The following is a 20,647-nucleotide window of genomic DNA, read 5'->3' as shown; positions in this document are numbered from 1 at the left end:
CCCTGCTCCAGAACCGTAACAGTTGTTTCACGTTTCTCCCTTTCAAACACACCATTGAACTCAATTACATTATGATCACTGTTAGATAAATGTTCATGCACCGATAGGCTGTTAACTAAATCTGGCTTGAGTTAACTCACTAATTTTTCAGGTTTTTCCCAGGTGTCAGGCAAACCCCACCTGCCAAGACTGAGGCACACATTATTTCACCACATGAACATTAAAACGTAAAATTGCAAGCCCAGACTAGAAAGACATTTCCACGATAACAGAATGTTGAAACAATGGGGATCAAGCAGTTGCTTCTCCAATACACAGAAGTGGTCAAACCAGTTTTAGACACATGACTAGCTGGCTGCAGCTTTTGGATTTGAACTCCCAACAAAGGGACTGAAGACAGAGAACTCCGTGTGCTCATGGACTGAGAAGATCTCCTCTGCCTGCCTGTCTGTTCATCTCTCAGGGAGCTGAAACCATTGAAAACACGTAAACTCAGAGTGAGAAAAGGTTTCCTAAGTAAACAAGATTTTTAGAAGACTACTGGGCCCCAAAAAAACACCAGACTATATCTTTAATCAAGGACCACAGCGAGCTCAAGAAACAGTAACAAGGTATTGCCTCAAACTGTTTTACATATCTTTTCCTCCATCTTTTTTATCCCTATCTGCGTGTTTATATTGCGTGCGCATGCTAGCGTGAGTGTGTCGTATATCTGTAGGCGTGAACTGTATTAGAGAGTAAGTTTAAGGTTTAATAAATTTCATCTTTCTGATTTAAACCAAAGGAAGCCTGTTTGTGCTCATTTCTCTACCTTATAATTGGAGACTGTGAACAAGGATTCACAAAAAGGGAGCTCAAAACATAGTGTAGTTAAAATTAAACCTTGTTATAATAAGACCAGGTCAGGACAAGAAAAGACCCCTAGTCATTGCTCACCTGGTCCTAACAGAAATTGGGTGCTCACGTCCAGATTGTTACCAACAGACAAATGAGTGAAATTGGAAGTGGGTAGCCAAATTGTTCCCAATCAAAAAGAGTAAATTATTACAGGTTTTATTGTGGTTGTGTGTGATTGAATACTAACATGTCTGCAACTGAAGCTAGTGGCTCCCCAAGCCAGGGTGAAGTAACTTGGGATAAGTTCAAAGCACTGTCTATGGAGGAGTTGAGAAAAATGGATGAGCAGTGTGGGATCACTGTACGTGGCAAGGCTAGAAAGTCTGAACTCCTAAGGCTAATGGCCAACCATTTTTCCCTTGAATCTGACAAAGCAGAAGCAGTGTTAGAAGCAGACCCAGACAGGGTACTGCTAGCAAAGATACAATTGGTACAGAGGAAACTTGAATTAGAAGACAAGGAAAGAGAAAGAGAGAGACAGGAAAAAGAGGGACAGAGGCTGAAGAGGGAGAAAGAGCCTTCCAAATGGAATGTGAAGATAAACAAAGACAGGAGAAAGAGAAAGAACGAAGAAGGAACGAGAGAGAGAGGAGAAAGTCAGAAAGAAAATTCCAGAAAGAATGCAAAGAAAGAGAGTTAAGGCAGCTTGAGTTAGCTAGGGGGCAACAGAGTAACCTTAGTGAAAGCATGGTCAATATGGAGGATCAGAATTCAGGATTAGGTACAAGATTGCTAAAACTCATCCTATTGATTCCAAAATTCAATGAGGAAGATGTGGAAGCGTTTTTCATGTCCTTTGAGAAACTGGCAAGGCAGCTAACATGGCCAGTTGAGACCTGGTCTCTTTTACGTAGGAAACCTTTTCTCTCTCTGAGTTTACGTGGCTTCTTTTAATCCATAAAAACATAGAATATAGGAGCAGGAGGAGGCCATTTGACCCTTCGGGCCTGCTCTGCAATTCAAAAAAGATCATGGCTGATCGTCTAATTCAGTCCCCTGTTCCACTTTTTCCCCATATCCCTTGATCACTTTGGCATTAAGAAATATATCTATCTCCTTCTTGAATATATTTAATGGCTTGGCCTCCACTGCCTTCTGCAGTAGAGAATTCCACAGGTTCACCACCCTCCGAGTGAAGAAATTCCTCCTCATTTCGATTCTAAATGGCATTCCCTGTATCATGAGACTGTGACTCCTGGTTCTGGACTCCCCAGCCATCGGGAACATCCTCACTGCATCTGGCCTGTCTAGTCCTGTTAGAATTATACAGGTTTCCATGAGATCCCCTCTCATTCTTCTAAACTCTAGTGAATATAGGTCTGGTTGACTCAATCTCTCCTCATACATCAATCCTGCCATCCCAGGAATCAGCCTAGTACATCTTCTTTGCACTCTCTCCATGGCAAGAACATCCTTCCTCAGATAAAGAGACCAAAACTGCACACAATACTCCAGATGTGGTCTCACCAAGGTCCTGCATAACTGCAGTAAGACAACTTTGCTCCCGTACTCAAATCTTCTTGCAACGAAGGCCGACATACTATTCGCCTTCCTAATTGCTTGCTGCACCTTAGTTTAGAGATACAGCACTGAAACAGGCCCTTCGGCCCACCGAGTCTGTGCCGACCATCATCCACCCATTTATACTAATCCTACACTAATCCCACATTCCTACCACATCCCCACCTGTCCCTATATTTCCCTACCACCTACCTATACTAGGGGCAATTGCTCATGGCCAATTTACCTATCAACCTGCAAGTCTTTGGCTTGTGAGAGGAAACCGGAGCACCCGGAGGAAACCCACGCAGACTCAGGGAGAACTTGCAGACTCCACACAGACAGTACCCAGAATTGAACCCGGGTCGCTGGAGCTGTGAGGCTGCGGTGCTAACCACTGCGCCACTGTGCCACCTGAATGCTTGCTTTCAGCGACTGGTGTACAAGGACACCCAGGTCTCATTGCACCTCCCCCTTTCCCAATCTATCACCATTCAGATAATAATTTGCCTTACTGTTTTTACAACCAAAGTGGATAACCTCACATTTATCCACATTATACTGCATCGACCATGCATTTGCCCACTCACCCAGCTTGTCCAAATCACATTGGAGCCTCTTTGCATCCTCCTCACTGCTCACATTCCCCCCCCAGCTTTGTGTCATCTGCAAACTTGGAAATGTTACGTTTAGTTCCCTCACCCAAGTCATTAAAATATATTGTGAATAGCTGGGGCCCAAGCACTGATCCCTGTGGTACCCCACTAGTCACTGCCTGCCACCCAGAAAAAGACCCATGTATTCTTACTCTTTGTTTCCTGTCTGTCAAACAATTCTCAATCCGTGCCAGTACATTACCCGCAATTTCATGTGCTTTAATTTTGCACACTAAACTCTTATGTGGGAGCTTATCAAAAGCCTTTTGAAAATCCAAAAACACCACATCCACTGGTTCTCCCTTATCTATTCTACTAGTTACATCCTCAAAAAACTCCAACAGATTTGTTAAGCATGATTTCCCTTTCATAAACCCATGCTGACTTTGCCCAATTCCGTTTATGCTTTCCAGGTGTTCTGCTATCAAACCCTTTATAATACTTTAGCATTTTTCCCACTCCTCATGTCAGGCTAACTGGTCTGTAGTTCTCTGTTTTTTCTCTCCCTCCCTTTGTAAATAGTAGGGTTACATTTGCCACCCTCCAATCTGTAGGAACTGCTCCAGGGTCTATAGAATTTTGGAAGATGACCACCAATACATCCACTATTACCAGGGCCTCTTCCTTTAGTACTCTGGGATGTAGATTATCAGACCCTGGGGATTTGTTAGCCTTTAACCCCATGAATTTCCCTGGCACTATTTTTTTTACAAATACTGATTTCCTTCAGTTCCTCCCTCTCATTAGACCCTTGGCTCCCTAACATTTCTGGGAGGTTATTTGTGTCCTCCTTTGTGAAACTGAACCAAAGTATGTGTTTAATTGTTCTGCCATTTCTTTGTTCCACATTATAATTTCCCCTGTTTCTGACTGTAAAGGATCTACATTTGTCTTCATTAATCTTTTTCTCTTCACATATTTATAGGAGCTTTTACAGTCAGTTTTTATGTTCCCCGCAAGTTTACTCTCATACTCTATTTTCCCCCTGAATCAACCTCTTTGTCCTCCTTTGCTGAATTCTAAACTTCTCCCAGTACTCAAACTTGCTTCCTTTTCTGGCAATTTTATATCACAGAATCACAGAATAATACAGTGCAGAAGAGGCCCTTCGGCCCATCGAGTCTGCACCAACGCATTAAAGACATCTGACTTGTCTACCTAATCCCATTTGCCAGCACTTGGCCCATAGCCTTGAATGTTATGACGTGCCAAGTGCTCATCCAGGTACTTTTTAAAGGATGTGAGGCAACCCGCCTCTACCACCCTCCCAGGCAGGGCATTCCAGACCATCACCACCCTCTGGGTAAAAAAGTTCTTCCTCAAATCCCCCTTAAACCTCCCGCCCCTCACCTTAAACCTGTGTCCCCCTCGTAACTGACCCTTCAACTAAGGGGAACAGCTGCTCCCTATCCACCCTGTCCATGCCCCTCATAATCTTGTACACCTCGATCAGGTCACCCCTCAGTCTTCTCTGCTCCAGCGAAAACAACCCAAGCCTATCCAACCCCTCTTCATAGCTTAAATGTTCCATCCCCTCCAATGCAATCACATCCTTCCTATAATGTGGCGACCAGAATTGTACACAGTACTCCAGCTGTGGCCTTACCAAAGTTCTGTACAACTCCAACATGACCTCCCTGCTTTTGTAATCTATGCCTCGATTGATAAAGCCAAGTGTCCCATGTGCCTTTTCCACCACCTTATTAACCTGCCCTTCTGCCTTCAGAGATCTATGGACAAACACACCAAGGTCCCTTTGTTCCTCGGAACTTCCCAGTGTCAGGCCATTCATTGAATACTTCCGTGTCACATTACTCCTTCCAAAGTGTATCACCTCACACTTTTCAGTGTTAAATTCCATCTGCCACTTTTCTGCCCATTTGACCATCCCGTCTATATCTTCCTGTAACCTCTCCACCTCACTGTTAACCACTCGGCCAATCTTGTGTCATCTGCGAACTTACTGATCCTACCCCCCACATAGTCATCTATGTCGTTATATATATGTCTCCTCTTTGGATCTAATACTATCCCTAATTTCTTTTGTAAACCACGGTTGAGCCACTTTTCTGGTTTTATTTTTGCGCCAGACAGGAATGAATAATTGTTGTAATTCATGCACACGTTCTTTAAATATTATCCATTGCCTATCCACCGTCAACCCTTTCAGTAAAGTTCCCCAATCTACCATGGCCAACTCGCACCTCATACCTTCATAGTTTCCTTTATTTAGATTCAGGACCCTAGTTTCAGATTCAAGTACTTCACTCTCCATCTTAATGAAGAATTCTATCATGTTATGGTCGCTCCTCCCCAAGGGACCCCACACAACAAGATTGTTAATTAATCCTTTCTCATTGCACAATACCCAGTCTAGGATAGTCTGTTCTCTAGTTGGTTCCTCAATGTATTGGTCTAAAAAAACCGTCATGTACACACTCCAGGAAATCCTCCTCCACAATATTATTGCTAACTTGGTTCGACCAATATATATGTAGATTAAATTCACCCATGATTACAGTTGTACCCTTATTACATGCATCTCTAATTTCCTGTTTAGTGCCATCCCTTACATCTCCACTACTGTTTGGGGCCTATAGACAACCCCAATAAACGTTTTCTGCCTCTTGGTGTTTCTTCACTCCACCCATACAGATTCCACATCAGGAATTTCCGAGCCAATATCCTTCCTCACTATTGCATTGATTTCCTCCTTTACTAACAATGCTACCCCTCCTCCTTTCCCTTTTTGCCTGCCCTTCCTAAATATTGAATACCCCTGAATGTTCAGTTCCCATCCTTGGTCACCTTGCAGCCATGTCCCCATGATTGCAACTATATCACAACTGTTTAGATCTATTTGTGCTGTTAATTCATCTTATTGTGAATGCTCAGCACATTAAGACACAATGTCTTTAGACTTGTCTTTTTAACATTGTTACTCATCTTCGCTTTATTTTGCACTACGGCCCCCTTTGTTTCTTGCCCTTGTTTTCTCTGCCTTCCACTTTTGCTTCTTACCTTTCTGTCTTTCATTTCAATCCTTGTTTCTCCCTCCTCTGTCTCCCTGCTCAGATTCCCATCCTCCTGCTATTCTAGTTTAAGCCCTCCCCGACAGCACTAGCAAACACCCTCCCCCCAGAGGAAATTGGTCCTGGTCCTGGTCCTGCCCAGATGCAACCCGTCCAGCTTGTACTGGTCCCACCTTCCCCAGATCCGGTCCCAATGTCCCAGGAATCTAAATCCACCCCCCCGCACCATTTCTTCAGCCACGTAGTCATCTGATATATCCTGCTATTTCTGCTCTCGCTAGCATGTGGCACTGGTAGTAATCATGAGTTTACTACCTCTGAGGTCCTACTTTTTAATTTTCATCCTAACTCCCTATATTCAGCTTGTGGGACCTCATCCCTTTTTGTAACCAATGTCATTAGTACCACAACAACTGGCTGCTCGTCCTCCCCCCTCAGAATGCGCTGCAGCTGCTCAAAGACATCCTTGACCCTTGCACCAGGGAGGCAACATACTATCCTGGCGTCTCTTTTGTGGCCTGTCTGTTTCTGTCTCTTCGCCTCATTGTGATGACCAATTCTGCACGGTCAATCCTCCTGAGTGACACACCCTCGAACAGTGCAAACTTCTGCAATTCATAGCTTTTCTAAACTAAGGCTTGGATGTAATTGAATGATTTCCCATTTGAAATAATTGTCTGTTTTTTTTTCCATTGTGGTCAAAACAAGACTGAACGAGCAAAAATGACCCATCGACTGCCCTGGTTCCATTCTTCACAGACAAACGCCACACCCTCCAGGCTGCTTACCTTTGATCCCCGCTTGCGAGTAATGGTCTGTCCCAGCCGGCTGAGGAAGGAGATGGGTGACTTTGCGGCACTCACAATGTTGGACTTCTCATGAAAACTCCGCAGGTATTCTGTGAAGGAGAAACAAAAGCCCAAAAATAATTCAAAGTGTGCACAGGTTTTGAAGGCCAGTGATCACAGACTCTGAACTGAACAGATTGAATCTCCTGCAGCAAGTCACAAACCTACTGCTCAGCCAATTTGTAACTTTATGACGACAAATATCCTCATTAACTCTCCGTGTCCTAACAGAGGGCCTATAGACACTGGTAAACGTTCTCATTAACGGACCCCTGGGGATCACCACTGTCTCCTTTCCTCCAGCTGAAAACAATGTTAACTGCTATTCTCTGCTTTCTTCTCTTCACCAATCTTTCATCCTCAAAGTCACTTCCTTTGTATCCCATGGGCTTCAATTGTGCCAGAAGTCTACTATGTGCTACTTTTCAAACACTTTTTGAAAGTTTTGAAAATACTTGGCAACAACTGCACTTACCCTCATCAACCCTCTCCATTCCATCATCCAAGTGCACGGTCATGTTCGTCGGGCAGGATTTGCCTTTAACAAATCCCTGCTGCCTTTCATTTATTTACCCGTATTTTTCCAAGTGCCAATGAATTTTATGGTGGATTATTGTCAATATTGTCTCGAAACATTTTCCCAGCACTGATATTAGACTGATTGGCCTGTAATTGTCAGATTTACACCCCTCCCATTATTTGAACACTAGTGTAACATTGCAATCCTTGGGCAGAATCTGAGTGTCTGAAAGTTTGCTGCTGTCGGGAACAAACGAGGATCCTGACCCTGAGGGTGTTGGCTGTCCTCCCTCCTGATGTCACAATCTTATGGGAGGCAGTCAATTCAAGAGGCCACCTCCACATGTGCCACAGGTTCCCGAGATGGGAGACCCAATCAGAGAGCCCAAAGCTCTGGATGGCCGTCAGCCCCACCAGCAGGGGTGGCTGCTGCTGAGGCAGGTAGGAGTCTGCGTGGGTGCCTCAACATGGAGGCGTTCTCTGCAGCATTCCGAAGATTTAAAATTCAATCAGGGCCATAGCTGTCAGGCCAGTAGTGTGGAGGGAGAATCCCTCCAAAAGATGGCTTGTAGCCATGGCTCTGGCTCTCTTATCCCAGCAGCTCCTGCTGGGGTGATTAAGAGGAGCTGCCCGCCGATGGCCCCTGGCCTGGCACCAGGAAGCCACTTTCATTTACCTGCTGGGCTCCAGTCTCATCGGGGGTGGGGTGGGGGGGGTGGGGGGTGCATCTGCCGTCAGGAAGATCTCAGAAGCACCAAAAACCTGCTTGCTGCCAACTGGCCCCATTGATAGGCCAAATTGACTACCCACAGCTGCTGCATTGTCTCTGCCTCCGGCAAGATCATCAGAGGCAGGAAGGCATCAGGAGGCCGACATGACACACTCACTTCCAAGTTTCCTCCCAGTCCCACCTCTGTGGGGCCCGGATGATTCTACCCTTCCAGTCCTCTGGCACCACTCCTGTTTCGAAGGAGTATTGGAAGATTGTAGCCCCAGCCTCCTCATTTTTCACCCTTAGTTCCCACAGCATCTAAGGGTGCATCCTATCCAGACCAGGGTTTCTACTTTCAGATTTGTTAACCTTTTTATGACCTCCTCTTCATCAATTCTTATTCAATCCAATTTCTCTGCAACTTCCCCTTCTGTGACATTGGCTGGATCCTCTTTAGCTACAGTGTAGAGGGAGCTTTACTCTGTATCTAACCCCATTTTTTTCTGTACCGAACCCCATTTTGTTTTATTTTTTCTTTTTTTTTGACGGTGTCCTTTATACCCCAGGCCCCTTTTATGTATTTGATGTCAAGGGGGCCTTTATTCCTCAGGCACCCCCCCTATATACATTTTATAAAATAACTATTAAAAAATAATACAAAACTTGATTTAAAATGCCATTCTCGGCGTCAGTTATGCGCTCCAGTCCCCGCGGTGCCCACCCGTCGCAGAAGGCCTCAAGCGTACCGGTGGACACCGCATGCTCCTTCTCCAGGGACACCCGGGCGCAAACGTAACTGCAGAAGAGGGGCAGGCAATCAGGGTGGACGGACCCCCCGACGGCCTGCAGCCTGGACCTGTGAATTGCCACCTTGGCCAGGCCCAGGAGCAGACTGACGAGGAGATCTCCTCCCGGCCCAGGCCCCCCTACACCCGGTGCCCAAAGAGCAGGAGCGTGGGGCTGAAGTGCAGACAGAACTTGAGAAGCAGCCTCTTTAAATACTCAAACAGGGTCTGTGACCTTGCACACGGCATATAAACATGGAACACACTCATCCAGGCCACAGAAAATACAGGCAGCCTGGGAGTCTGTGAACCTGCTTAAAAATGTATTGCCCTGTGCAGCACTCTCTACCTCAGGTCCCCGATGTAAAGGCGGAGGACTCCCATGTAGTGAGATCTCCATCGGGGTTTCCCCTCACTGCTAGATGGCAACGCGGACCGCCAGGGCATGTCCATCCAGCTGACAAGGGCGAGGAAGTGGAGTGCGTGCATGAGCAGCCCGTACAGGAAACCCCTCCGCGCCATTTGGAATAGCAAGGAGGGCATTTCCGAGAGGCGGTTCGGGTTGTGTGGGACCGGTTCCTGAGAAGGGTTTCGGGGCCTGGGTCTGATGAACAATTCCGGATAAGCGGGATTAAGTTTGGCCGGAAATGCTCCGCACTCCCGAGCTCCCTCGGCATCCGCAGTGAGGGGTGTCCCGGGGGCTTCAGCTACTCCTCCGCCCGTCGGTCTGTCCCCGGAGCCGGCCGCCCGCACAGCCGAGACGCTCACCTCTGCTGGCATGGAAGTGCCCTGACTGGAGTTCCAGACTCCGAATGGATCCCAGTAAAAGGCAGGCAACTCCCTCAGAGAGGCGCAGCTAATGTTCTCCGACGGGAGCTGATCCACGCAAAAGGTGTTAACTCCTCCGGTAGGGAGTCCACCCGCCACTGACCCACTAGGAGTCCGGAACACTTCTCCCAGTTGATCCTTACAGAGGACGCAGCAGAAAAAGTCTGCTGGCAGTCGCGCATCCTCTGCAAGTCAACAGGATCTGTGACCACGAGAAGGACATCATTGGCATAAGCCGAGAGGACAACCCACATGGCTGGTCCACGCAGAGCCAAACCCATCAACCTATTGCGAAACAGGCACAGGAACGGCTCCACGCAGATGGTATACATTTGGCTGGACATGGGGCATCCCTGACGCACTCCTCTCCCAAAGCGAAGGGGCGCCGTCAAGGACCCGTTAAGTTTAACCAGACACTCTGCGGCGGCGTATAAAAGTCAGATCCGGGCCACAAAATACAGCCCGAGTCTGAATGCACACAGAGACCCGAAAAGGTATTCGTAATCCACCCTGTCCAACGCCTTCTCTTGATCGAGGCAAAGGCAAACACAGACCAGTCCTCTGGGAAAGATGGATCGGGCCGGCCCAGGCCAGGTAGATGTTGTCCTGGATGGACTGGCCCGGGACCGTGTATGACTGGGTCAGGGTTGATCATGTGGACCAGCATGGAGCCCAGGCGGGTAGACATAGCCCGGGCAAAGTTCTTATAATCCGTGCTGAGGACACCAGTCCTTAAGCAAGCGGAGATCACCCCTCTTAGGCAGCAGAATGATATCCACCTTGCACCACAAGAGGGGCATCTCCCCGGTTGCCAGGTTTTCCCCCAGGACATCCCAGAACACCCTGAGGAACTCCATGGTCAGCCCGTCCAGCCCCGGGGATTTACCCCTCGAGAGCTGGTGGAGGGTGCTGGTCAGCTCCGCCAATGTGAACGGAGTCTCCAATCCTTCGGTGCCCTCTGGGCTGACCTTCGGTAGGTCCTCCCACAGAACTCTGCGCGCGTCCTCACTGGACGGATCCGGAGAGAACCATGCACTGTAATAGGTACAGACCTGGAGGTCCATTCCCTCCGGATCCATGATGGAGGATCTGTTGTCGGCCAGCAGCTCAACGGGCTGCTTATGGACCCCCCCGCCATTTTTCCAGTGAGTAGAAGAAGGGTGAGGTGCGGTCCAAGTCTTCCAGGATCTGGATCCGCGACCTCACATATGTGCCTAGGGACCCTATGAGCTGCAGGTCCCTCAGCACGCCCCTCTTCTCTTTGTACGCCTGCCACAGGGCCAGGTCCACGACGGCATGACCGAGTCAGGATTCCAAGTCAAGCACCTCCCTGTCTAAGCGCCCGATCTCGGCTTCCCGCCTCTTGGTCGACCCATTCGCCTACTCCTGACAGAAGACATGGATGTGAGTCTTGCCCACATCCCACCATAGCCTCAAGGATATGAAGCCCACCTGCTTCCTTCTCCAGTCAGCCCAGAATTGCTCGTCCTCCAGCAGCCGGTTGTTAAAGTGCCAGTATGTAGGCCCCGCCCTCGTGCGGAGCAGAGTGAATTCCACCCACATCAGGTGGTGTTCCGAGCACGGCACCAGCCACATGGAGGCCGCCGAGACGTGGGAGATGTACGCCTGCGAAAAGTAGAGGTTGTCCATTCGGGACCCTCCTCCTCCAGACCTCCACGTGAAGGCACTGGAGTCGGGATGGAGATTCCGCCAGACATCCATCAAGTTGAGGGAGCTGATCAGTCCCCTCAACTTCTTTTAGAACATTAGAACATTAGAACATTACAGCGCAGTACAGGCCCTTCGGCCCTCGATGTTGCGCCGACCTGTGAAACCATCTGACCTACACTATTCCATTTTCATCCATATGTCTATCCAATGACCACTTAAATGCCCTTAAAGTTGGTGAGTCTACTACTGTTGCAGGCAGGGCGTTCCACGCCCCTACTACTCTCTGCGTAAAGAAACTACCTCTCACATCTGTCCTATATCTATCACCCCTCAACTTGAAGCTATGTCCCCTCGTGTTTGCCATCACCATCCGAGGAAAAAGACTCTCACTATCCACCCTATCTAACCCTCTGATTATCTTGTATGTCTCTATTAAGTCACCTCTCCTCCTCCTTCTCTCCAACGAAAACAACCCCAAGTCCCTCAGCCTTTCCTCATAAGACCTTCCTTCCATACCAGGCAACATCCTAGTAAATCTCCTCTGCACCCTTTCCAAAGCTTCCACATCCTTCCTATAATGCGGTGACCAGAACTGCACGCAATACTCAAGGTGCGGCCTCACCAGAGTTTTGTACAGCTGCATCATGACCTCGTGGCTCCGAAACTCGATCCCCCTACTAATAAAAGCTAACACACCATATGCCTTCTTAACAGCCCTATTAACCTGGGTAGCAACTTTCAGGGATTTATGTACCTGGACACCAAGATCTCTCTGCTCATCTACACTACCAAGAATCTTCCCATTAGCCCAGTACTCTGCATTGCTGTTACTCCTTCCAAAGTGAATCACCTCACACTTCTCCGCATTAAACTCCATTTGCCATCTCTCAGCCCAGCTCTGCAGCCTATCTATGTCCCTCTGTACCCTACAACACCCTTCGACACTATCCACAACTCCACCGACCTTCGTGTCATCCGCAAATTTACTAACCCACCCTTCTGCACCCTCATCCAGGTCACTTATAAAAATGACAAACAGCAGTGGCCCCAAAACATATCCTTGCGGTACACCACTAGTAACTAAACTCCAGGATGAACATTTGCCATCAACCACCACCCTCTGTCTTCTTTCAGCCAGCCAATTTCTGATCCAAAGCTCTAAATCACCTTCAACCCCATACTTCCGTATTTTCTGCAATAGCCTACCGTGGGGAACCTTATCAAACGCCTTACTGAAATCCATATACACCACATCCACGGCTTTACCCTCATCCACTTGTTTGGTCACCTTCTCGACACTTGGCCGCACTGGGGACCGGAGCGATCCCTCATCTTGAGGATACAGTTAAAATCCCCCTTGAGGATGATGCCCCCAGGCCCAGCAGACGGGTCAGCATTTTCAACTATAACTGGGTTGTGTACATTCTGGTCAGGAGTGGATTTTAGCTGGGAGGGCTGACCATTTGGGCATCGCCCTCCCGTCCACTCAGGGCACCCGACTCACTGGCAGAATGTGAGGTTTCTTCAGGGGTGCCCAAGCTTCCCCACCACAAGCAGGGCTCCACTTGCTCCCCCAGAAGGGGCCACATGTACAGGGGTCTCCCCTCCCCTCCATCCTGAGAGGTAGGGAGCTCCTGCCCAGATTTTAAAGCCTTGATGGTGGTGGTGGCAGGAAGAACCTGGGGATCCGAACCAGGAGACAGCTCCCCTCCAACAAATGGGCCCTGTGTTGCCTCTGTGGAAGGGAGCCTTCTCCTTTTTTTCCCATGTCATCAGAGGCCTCCATACCCTCCTTTTTTTTAGTTACCCTGGGCCTGAGCCCAGCCCCGGGGCAGGTGGGTTCCCCGAGATTGGGCTTTGGGCTGAGCTCATGCTCGGGTTGTGCCATGGTGTCCAGGGGACGTGCCTCTCGGTGTTTATTTTTTCCCCGCGTCTTCCTTCCACTCGGACGGGCGCCCGCCTCTCCACTGGAGGCCATGAAAACCAGTCCCTGGAACCAACTGTTGAAGGTGCAGGGAGAGTGAGAGGAGATGCAGTGGCACCTGGGGTTGACAACCTCGGCCATTGCCTTTACACAGGCCTCTATAGACATATTGGGGTGGGAGTAGCTCTTTACCCCATGGCTCAATGTAATTAATTTAAAAGGTGACGGGGTCACGCGGGCGGCCACAGAGGCTACAGCCGCGTAGGTATGAGAGGGCCCCGCCACCAGTGATGATGGGCTGCAATGGATTCAAGAGCCAAACCAAACCTTGAATTGCAGGCTTGCAAAAAAAAAAAGCTTGCAAGAAATAACGTCTGAACAATTATTAGGTTTGGGGAGAGGCTGAGGATATACAGGAAAGGGGAAAGACAGACTGCAAGCCATGGACTTTGCTTTCGGGATGGTACACAGTCCTGAATAACACTCCTGGTTCCTAAGTGTGGCCTAACTAAGGTTCTGTACAGCTGCAACATGACTTGCCAATTTTTATACTCTATGCCCCGTCCGATGACGGCAAGCACGCCGTATGCCTTCTTGACTACCTTATCCACCTGCGTTACCACTTTCAGTGACCTGTGGACGTGTACGCCCAGATCTCTGTGCCTGTCAATACTCCTAAGGGTTCTGCCATTTACTGTATACCTCCCACCTGCATTAGACCTTCCAAAATGCATTACCTCACATTTGTCCGGATTAAACTCCATCTGCCATTTCTCCGCCCAAGTCTCCAACCGATCTATTTCCTGCTGTATCCTCTGCTGTTTACTCTGTATCTAACCCCGTGCTGTACCTGGCCTGGGAGTGTTTGATGGGACAGTGTAGAGGGAGCTTTACTCTGTATCTAGCCCCGTGCTGTGCCTGTCCTGGGAGTGTTTGATGGGACAGTGTTGCGAGATTCGTACTCTGCATTTAAACAATGCTATACCCAATCAGGGAGAGTTTAATGGTGTAGTGCAGAGGGTCAGTGCAGACAGAGATTATTCAGTATCACAGGGTCAGTGGGATAAGTGATCAGTCTGATCACAGGGTCAGTGGGACCAGTGGTCAATCTGCACACATGCTCATAGAATCAGAGAATTATAGAATGGTTAGAGCACAGACAGAGGCCACTCAGCCAGTTGTGTCCATGCCGTCTCTCTGCAAGAGCAATTCACCTAGTCCCACTCTCCCGCCCTTTCCCTGTAGCCCTCCAAAATTTTCTCCCTTGAAGTACTAATCCAATTCCCTTTCAAAAGCCTTAATTGAATGTGCCTCCACCACACTCTCAGGCAGCTGTGGCACCTTATCAAATGCCTTCTGGTAATCTAAGTACAGAGCATCCACCGGTTCCCCTTCATCCACAGCACATGTAACTCATGTGATATGTTCCAGGTTTGAGGAACTTCAGTAATGTGGATAGATTGGAGAAGCTGGGGCTGAAGCTTGGAGAAGAGAAGATTAAGAAGAGATTTGATAGAGGTGTTCAAAACCATGAGGGGTCTGGACAGAGTAGAGCGATCCTAGGCACTCACTGTGTAAAATAGTTTTTCCTCATGTCATCTTTGGTTCTTTTGCCAATCACCTTAAATCAGTGTCCTTTGTTCTCAACCCTTCCACCAATGGGAACAGTTTCTCCCTATCTACTATCTATCTATCTAGGTAGATGCAGGAAGGATGTTCCCGATGGTGGGGGAGTCCAGAACCAGGGGTCATAGTCTAAGGATACGGGGTAAACCTTTCAGGACTAGATGAGGAGAAATTTCTTCACCCAGGGAGTGGTGAACCTGTGGAATTCACTACCACAGAAAGCAGTTGAGGCCAAAACATTGTATGTTTTCAAGAAGGAGTTAGATATAGCTCTTGGGTTTAAAGGGATCAAAGGATATGGGGCGAAAGCAGAAACAGGTTACTGAGTTGGATGATCAGCCATGATCGTAATGAATGGCGGAGCAGGCTTGAAGGGTCGAATGGCCTACTCCTGCTCCTATTTTCTAAGTTTTTTTAATAAGGAGGCTACAAAGAGATTGGTTAAGTGAATGGGCAAATACCTAGCAAATGGAGTACAATGTGGAAAAATGTGAAATTGTCCATTTTGGCAGGAAGAATAAAAAACAGCATATCATCTAATGGTGCGAGATTGCAGAGCTCTGAGATACAGAGGGATCAGGGTATCCTAGTGCATGAATCACAAAAGGTTAGTATGCAGGTACAGCAAGTAATTAAGACAGCTAATAGAATAATGGGTGGCGCAGTGGTTAGCACCGCAGCCTTACAGCTCCAGCGACCCAGGTTCAGTTCTGGGTACTGCCTGTGCAGAATTTGCAAGTTCTCCCTGTGACTGTGTTGGTTTCCACTGGGTGCTCTGGTTTCCTCCCACAGCCAAAGACTTGCAGGTTGATAGGTAAATTGGCCATTGTAAATTGCCCCTAGTGTAGGTAGGTGGTAGGAGAATGGTGGGGATGTGGTAGGGAATATGGGGTGAATGTAGGATTTGTATAAATGGGTGGTTTTTGGTCAGCACAAACTCAATGGGCTGAAGGGCCTGTTTCAGTGCTGTATAAATAAATATTCTTTATTGTGAGGGAAATTGAATACAAAAGTAGAGAGGTTATGTTTCAGTTATAAAGAGCATTGGTGAGACCACATCTGGAGACCACACTCTGTACAGTATTGGTCTCCTTATTTAAGGAAGGATGTCAATGCATTGGAAGAAGTTCAGAGAAGGTTTACTAGACTAATACCTGGAATGGGCGGACTGTCTTGAGGAAAAATTGGACAGGCTAGGCTTGTATCCACTGGAATTTAGAAGAGTAAGAGGTGACTTGATTGAAACATATAAGATCCTGAAGGGTCTTGACAGGGTGGATGTGGAAAGGATGTTTTCCCTTGTGGGAGAATCTAGAACCAGGGGTCACTGTTTAAAAATAAGGGGTTGCCCATTTCAGGCAGAGATGAGGAGAAATCTTTTCTCTCAGAGGGTCGTGAGTCTTTGGAACTCTCTTCCTCAAAAGGCAGTGGAAGCAGAGTCTTTAAATATTTTTAAGGCAGAGGTAGATAGATTCTTGATAAGCAAGGGGGTGAAAGGTTATCAGGGGTAGGCAGGAATGTGAAGTAATCAGTTCAGCCATGATCTTATTGAATGGTGGTACAGGCTTGAGGGGCCGAGTGGCCTACTCCTGCTCCTAATTCGTATGTTCGTATGGAACAATTCTTGTGAATCTTTTCGACCCCCTCTCCAATGGATTCATGTCATTCCTGGAACTGTACACAATACTCCAGTTGAGGCCGGACCAGTGTTTTATAAAAGTTCATCAACACATCCTTGCTTTTCTACTCTATGCCTCTGTTTATAAAGCCCAGGATCTTGCACACTTTATTCACCACTTTCTCAATCAATTGTGCAACCTTCTGTGGTTTGTGCACATGAAGTCATAGAGTCACAGAGTTATACAGCAAATAAACAGGCCCTTCGGCCCATCGTGTCTGTGCTGGCCAAACACCTACCTATTCTAATCCCATTTTCCAGCACTTGGCCCGTAGCTTTGTATGCTATGGCGTTTCAAGTGGTCATCTAAATACTTCTTAAATGTTGTGAGGGTTCCTGCCTCTACCACCTCTTCAGGCAGTGTGTTCCAGATTCCAACCACCCTCTGGATGAAATTTTATTTCCCTCAAATCCGCTCTAAACGTCCTGCCCCTTACCTTATACCCATGCCCCCTGGCTATTGACCCCTCCGCTAAGGGAAAAAGTTTCTCCCTATCTACCCTATCAATGCCCCTCATAATTTTGTATACCTCAATCAAGTCCCCCCCTCAGCCTTTCCTGCGCTAAAGAAAACAACCCTAGCCTATCCAATCTCTCTTCATAGCTGAAATGCTCCATTCCAGGCAACATCCTGGTGTATCTCCTCTGCACACTCTCCAGTGCAATCACATCCTTCCTATAGTGTGGCAACCAGAACTGTACACAGTACTCCAGCTGTGGCCGAACTAGCATTTTATACAAGCTCCATCATAACCACCCTGCATTTATATTCTATGCCTCGGCTAATAAAGGCAAGTATCCCATATGCCTTCCGAGCCACGTTATCTACCTGTACTGCTGCCTTCACTGATCTCTGGACAAGTACACCAAGGTCCTTCTGACCCTTTGTACTTCCTAGGGTCCTACCATCCACTGTATATTCCCTTGCCTTGTTAGTCCTCCCAAAATGCACCACCTCACATTTCTCAGGATTGAATTCCATTTGCCACTGCTCTGCCCATCTTTCCAGCCCATCTATATCGTCTTGTAATCTAAGGCTTTCTTCCTCACTATTTATGACACCACCAATTTTCGTGTCATCTGCGAACTTACTGATCATACCTCCTATATTCACGTCTAAATCATTAATGTACACTGCAAACAGTAAGGTTCCCAGCACTGATCCCTGCGGTACACCACTGGTCACAGGCTTCCACTCGCAAAAACAACCCTCGACCATCATCCCCTGCCTCCTGCCACTAAGCCAATTTTGGATCCAATTTGCCAAATTGCCCTGGATCCCATGGGCTCTTACCTTCTTAACCAATCTCCCAGATGGGACCTTATCAAAAGCCTTACTTAAATCCATGTAGACTACATCAACTGCTTTACCCTCATCTACACATCTAGTCACCTCCTCGAAAAATTCAATCAAGTTTATTAGACACGATCTCCCCCGACAAAGCCATGCTGACTATTGCTGATTAATCCCTGCCTCTCCAAGTGGAGATTAATCCTGTCTATCAGAAATTTTTCCAATAGTTTCCCTACCACTGATGTTGGACTCACTTGTATGTAATTACCTGGTTTATCCCTGCTACCCTTCTTGAATAATGGTACCACATTCGCTGTCCTGCAGTCCTCCAGCACCTCTCCTGTGGCCAGAGAGGATTTGAAAATTTGTGTCAGAGCCCCTACTATCTCCTCCCTTGCCTCACATAACAGCCTGGGATACATCTCATCTGGGCCTGGGGATTTATCCACTTTTAAGCCCGCTTCTGTGGACGTGAAAGAGACTCCACATTGGTATGTTGCCTCCCTGGTGCCAGGGTCAAGGATGTCTCTGAACGGACAGGGGACATTCTGAAGGGGGAGGGTGAACAGCCAGAGGTTGTGGTACACATCGGTACCAACAACATAGGCAGGAAGAGTGACGAGGTCCTGCAGGGGGAGTTCAGGGAGTTAGGTATAAAGTTAAAAGACAGGACCTCTAGGGTTGTAATCTCGGGATTACTCCCTGTGCCACGTGCCAGTGAGGCTAGAAATAGGAAGATAGTGCAGCTAAACACGTGGTTGAACAGCTGGTGTAGGAGGGAGGGTTTCAGATATCTGGATCATTGGGATCTCTTCAGGGACAGGTGGGACCTGTACAAGAAGGATGGGTTGCATCTAAACTGGTGGGGCACAAATATTCTGCCTGCGAGGTTTGCTAGCGTCACTCAGGAGGGTTTAAACTAGTGTGACAGGGGGGTGGGAAACAGAGCAGTAGGTCAGCATGTGAACTAACTGAGGGGGAACGAGTGAATAAGGCCAGTAAGACTGAGAGGAATATCAGGCAGGGAGATGTTGCTGAGCACTACGGGACTGGTGGTCTGAAGTGAATTTGTTTCAATGCAAGAAGTATAACAGGTAAGGCAGATGAACTTAGAGCTTGGATTAGTACTTGGAACTATGATGTTGTTGCTATTGCAGAGACTTGGTTGAGGGAAGGACAGGATTGGCAGCTAAATGTTCCAGGATTTAGAAGCTTCAGGTGGGATAGAGTGGGATGTAAAAGGGGTGGGGGAGTTGCATTACTGGTTAAGGAGAATATCACAGATGTACTGCGGGAGGACACCTCAGAGGGATCATGCAGCGAGGCAATATGGGTAGAGCTCTGGAATAGGAAGGGTGCAGTCACGATGTTGGGGATTTACTACAGGCCTCCCAACAGCCAGCGGGAGGTAGAGGAGCAGATATGTAGACAGATTTTGGAAAGATGTAAAGGTAACAGGGTTGTAGTGGTGGGTGATTTTAACTTCCCCTATATTGAATGGGACTCACTTAGTGCTAGGGGCTTGGATGGGTCAGAATTTGTAAGGAGCATCCAGGAGGGCTTCTTGAAACAATATGTAGATAGTCCAACTAGGGATGGGGCTGTACTGGACCTGGTATTGGGGAATGAGCCCGGCCAGGTGGTCGAAGTTTCAGTAGGGGTGCATTTCGGGTACAGTGACCATAATTCCGTAAATTTTAAGGTACTTGTGGATAAGGATAAGAGTAGTCCTCAGGTGAAGGTGCTAAATTGGGGGAAGGCTAATTATAACAATATTAGGCAGGAACTGAAGAATTTAGATTGGGGGCGGCTGTTTGAGGGTAAATCAACATCTGACATGTGGGAGTCTTTCAAATGTCAGTTGATTAGAATCCAGGACCGGCATGTTCCCGTGACGAAGAAGGATAAGTTTGGCAAGTTTCGGGAACCTTGGATAACGAGGGATATTGTGAGCCTAGTCAAAAAGAAAAAGGAAGCATTCGTAAGGGCTAGAAGGCTGGGAACAGACGAAGCCCTTGAGGAATATAAAGAAAGTAGGAAGGAACTTAATCAAGGAGTCAGGAGGGTGAAAAGGGGTCATGAAAAGTCATTGGCAAACAAGATTAAGGAGAATCCCAAGGATTTCTATACGTATATAAAGAGCAAGAGGGTAGCCAGGGAAAGGGTTGGCCCACTCAAGGACAGAGGAGGGAATCTATGTGTGGAGCCAGAGGAAATGGGCGAGGTACTAAATGAATACTTTACATCAGTATTCACCAAAGAGAAGGACTTGGTGGATGATGAGTCTAGGGAAGGGAGTGTAGATAGTCTCGGTCATGTCGTTATCAAAAAGCAGGTGGTGTAGGGCGTCTTGCAAAGCATTAAGGTAGATAAGTCCCCAGGGCCTGATGGGATCTACCCCAGAATACTGAGGGAGGCAAGGGAAGAAATTGCTGGGGCTTTGACAGAAATCTTTCTATCCTCATTGGCTACGTCAGTGGTAGGGAAATTATTAGAGAGGATTCTTCGGGACAGGATTTACTCCCATTTGGAAACAAACGAACTTATTAGCGAGAGGCAGCATGGTTTTGTGAAGGGGAGGCTGTGTCTCACGAACTTGATTGAGTTTTTTGAGGAAGTGACGAAGATGATTGATGAAGGAAGGGCAGTGGATGTTGTCTATATGGACTTCAGTAAA

General features: G+C 47.6%; 1 protein-coding gene across 6 annotated transcripts in view; it reads right to left on the bottom strand.

Moving 5' to 3' along the window:
• The window catches only part of LOC137379759 (protein-methionine sulfoxide oxidase mical3a-like), a 1,360,716-nt gene that overhangs the window by 531,300 nt on the left and 808,769 nt on the right, over positions 1-20,647 (bottom strand). For all 6 annotated transcript variants that reach the window (XM_068051091.1, XM_068051094.1, XM_068051095.1 and 3 more), the window contains exon 14: positions 6,874-6,983. In XM_068051091.1, the coding sequence (XP_067907192.1) occupies positions 6,874-6,983 (110 nt within the window). The remainder of the gene's footprint in view (positions 1-6,873; positions 6,984-20,647) is intronic.

Source organism: Heterodontus francisci, chromosome 18 (assembly GCF_036365525.1).
Source record: "Heterodontus francisci isolate sHetFra1 chromosome 18, sHetFra1.hap1, whole genome shotgun sequence".
Taxonomy (NCBI): domain Eukaryota; kingdom Metazoa; phylum Chordata; class Chondrichthyes; order Heterodontiformes; family Heterodontidae; genus Heterodontus; species Heterodontus francisci.
This window is presented reverse-complemented; position numbering and strand designations above follow the sequence as displayed.